At 33.5% G+C, this 2403-nt stretch overlaps 1 protein-coding gene across 1 annotated transcript in view; it reads right to left on the bottom strand.

Moving 5' to 3' along the window:
• Window positions 1-577: 577 nt before the first annotated feature.
• Window positions 578-2403, bottom strand: part of LOC117173663 — a 41312-nt gene continuing 39486 nt past the window's right edge. The window contains exon 6 of the mRNA XM_033362303.1: window positions 578-911. Within this exon, the coding sequence (XP_033218194.1) occupies window positions 676-911 (236 nt within the window). The 3' untranslated portion in view covers window positions 578-675. The remainder of the gene's footprint in view (window positions 912-2403) is intronic.

Below are 2403 nucleotides of genomic sequence, written 5' to 3'. Positions count from 1 at the left end.
CCATCAGTGGAACGCCCACCTCAGTAAAGCCCCGCTTATGACACTCCCACATCTAAAATTTCCCTACTCACAAACCCAGGAACTCCCCCTTTTCATTAAAACTTGCCCATTTCTTATGCATAGTTAACTTATCCTCTCAATCCTATTCTATACATGCCTCCGTTCATATTATTCTATCGACTGAAGAAGCCTGACATATAAAATCCATCTTTTTCCTTCGAATAGTCTCTTTAGATCTACGTTATTTTTCCCAATGGAGAATCCACAGCTGATAAATTATAATCCGTCTATAACCAATCCTAATCTATTTCAACTGTGCATATATCGATGTGCATTCACTACACCACTCCTCCACTGAGCAGACTTCTCCGTGATGTTTATACGATAGTCAGGCCGCTCATAGCGCTGCCGCATCTAAAATTTCCCACTCACAAATCAAGACACTCCGCATTTTCACTAAAATTTTCGTATTCCTTAGGTATAGACAAATCACCCTTTTAATTCTACTACTGACATTCCTTTGTTAATATTATTATAATGAAGAAAGAAGTCTGACAGAAGAACTTCACCTTTTTGTTTCCAACACATTCCAACTTATGAAGTTTACATTAATCTAAAGGTTCATTAATTAATTTTATTAATACACTGCAATTAGCTAGTCGGATGAAGAAAATCTTATAATAGTTTCTTATGACTTTTATGGTTTTCTTGAATTGTCCCAGTTGTCAAGATTATTTTACATAGCCAGAAATAATCCAGAAGTGCAATATCTTCCTTGACATATTGCAGAACTTGCATCCTACCTTTTGCTTGAATATCTTCGTACAGGTTTTGGTTGTGGAACATGTAGATTAGGCTGCGGAAGATGAGTATATTGAGAAGTGGGTATTTTTCGTTATAATTACAGCAGCCTGAAAAAAGATGATACAAAAATAATAAATTAATAAGAACAATATTTTTAATATAAATATCCCGCCCACACGGTCCCTTGCGATTTTAGCTCCCCCTGGTCTCACATGAGCACAGGTGTTGCTCCATAAGCGGCCATATTGGACATATTTGCTTTCAATTTTTAGCACGAGGTTTCACCCCGTAGCTTCTGCTGGAATCAGGAAGTAGCGAGATTTCAAATAATGATTTTGTTGCTAGGATATTGCAGGTTAAGTTTACTTTCTCGAGAGTGAATATGCTATTAACTGCTGAGCGTAAAAAATGACTCTTATTCGGATCGATTCAAATCAACATTTAAACTTACATTTTAATATTATCAAAAGGACAACATTTATTTACAAGGATCTACATAAAAATTTATTATGCGATTTATTAATTAATATCCTGGCCAAATTTTTTATTTAATTCTTAATTTCATACAAAAATAATCGGTATAACCCGAACTAGCTGTTCCAGTGGCCGGGCTACTTTAAATATGAAATAATGGACAAAAATGGTGTTTTAAAAATAAGTAAAAGTCAAATATTATTCAAAACTTTTTAAGGGTTATTAAAATCGCAAAGTTTAACTGCTTTAATTTAAACTCACTTCATAAGGTTCTATTTCATCAGACTTTTTATCACTTGAGACCGTCTTACAGTTTTCAAAGTTGAAATATTAAAAATGGCACTGTGAAATTAGTCACTTTGGAGGTTCGTTTATTATTTTTAGAAATTAATATCTTGTAGGTAGAAGATTATTCAAATCCATGGTTAGCAGTTCATATTTGAAAGGGATATATCGGTATTAGGACGGAGTAAAAATGATCAAATTAGAAGAATCGTTTGAGCTAAGCGAAAAATATTTGTGGGTTGACATCCGAAAAAAGTAAAAAAATAAATTCTGCAATCGTTTAATATCTTCTGCTTTCTTTTTTTATTTGAAAATTCAAATTTTTGAAAATCCTAAAAAATTTCCTCATGGCTTCGAAAATGTTGGCAATATTTTTTTATGTACAGTATTGCTAGTAAATAATAATGACGAAATTTAAATTGAAATCACATTTTTGCCTAATTTAGGATTTTTCGAATATGGCAAAAAAAGGTGTTCTTTGATTGAGTCCCATGCACACACCTTTGAAAAAGTTGAATATGTCGAACCCAAAAATCTTTTAGCTTCAAGGAAAGAAACATACTGTAATTTGGTTTTTTCGAAAAAAAATGTTTAGTGATGTTTCCAGTTTTCAGAAATGGTCAATCTTACGTGCTTTTAAGCGATTTTGAGAACTTGCTTAGATTAAGCTTTCAGAAGCAAAACATGATGGTGCTAGCACGACAAAACGATATTTTCTTAGGAAGAAGCAAATGGAATCATTTTATATACATACCCCCTCCCTATGGAGGGGGGGGGGGTAAGGTTCTTATTGCATGGGGGAAATCTGTCGACGGGATCCTGTTTTTTCAGCGAATAGCT

Source organism: Belonocnema kinseyi, chromosome 5 (genome assembly GCF_010883055.1).
Source record: "Belonocnema kinseyi isolate 2016_QV_RU_SX_M_011 chromosome 5, B_treatae_v1, whole genome shotgun sequence".
In the NCBI taxonomy this organism is placed as follows: domain Eukaryota; kingdom Metazoa; phylum Arthropoda; class Insecta; order Hymenoptera; family Cynipidae; genus Belonocnema; species Belonocnema kinseyi.
Note: the sequence above shows the minus strand (reverse complement) of the source record. Positions and strands in the feature narration are given on the sequence as shown.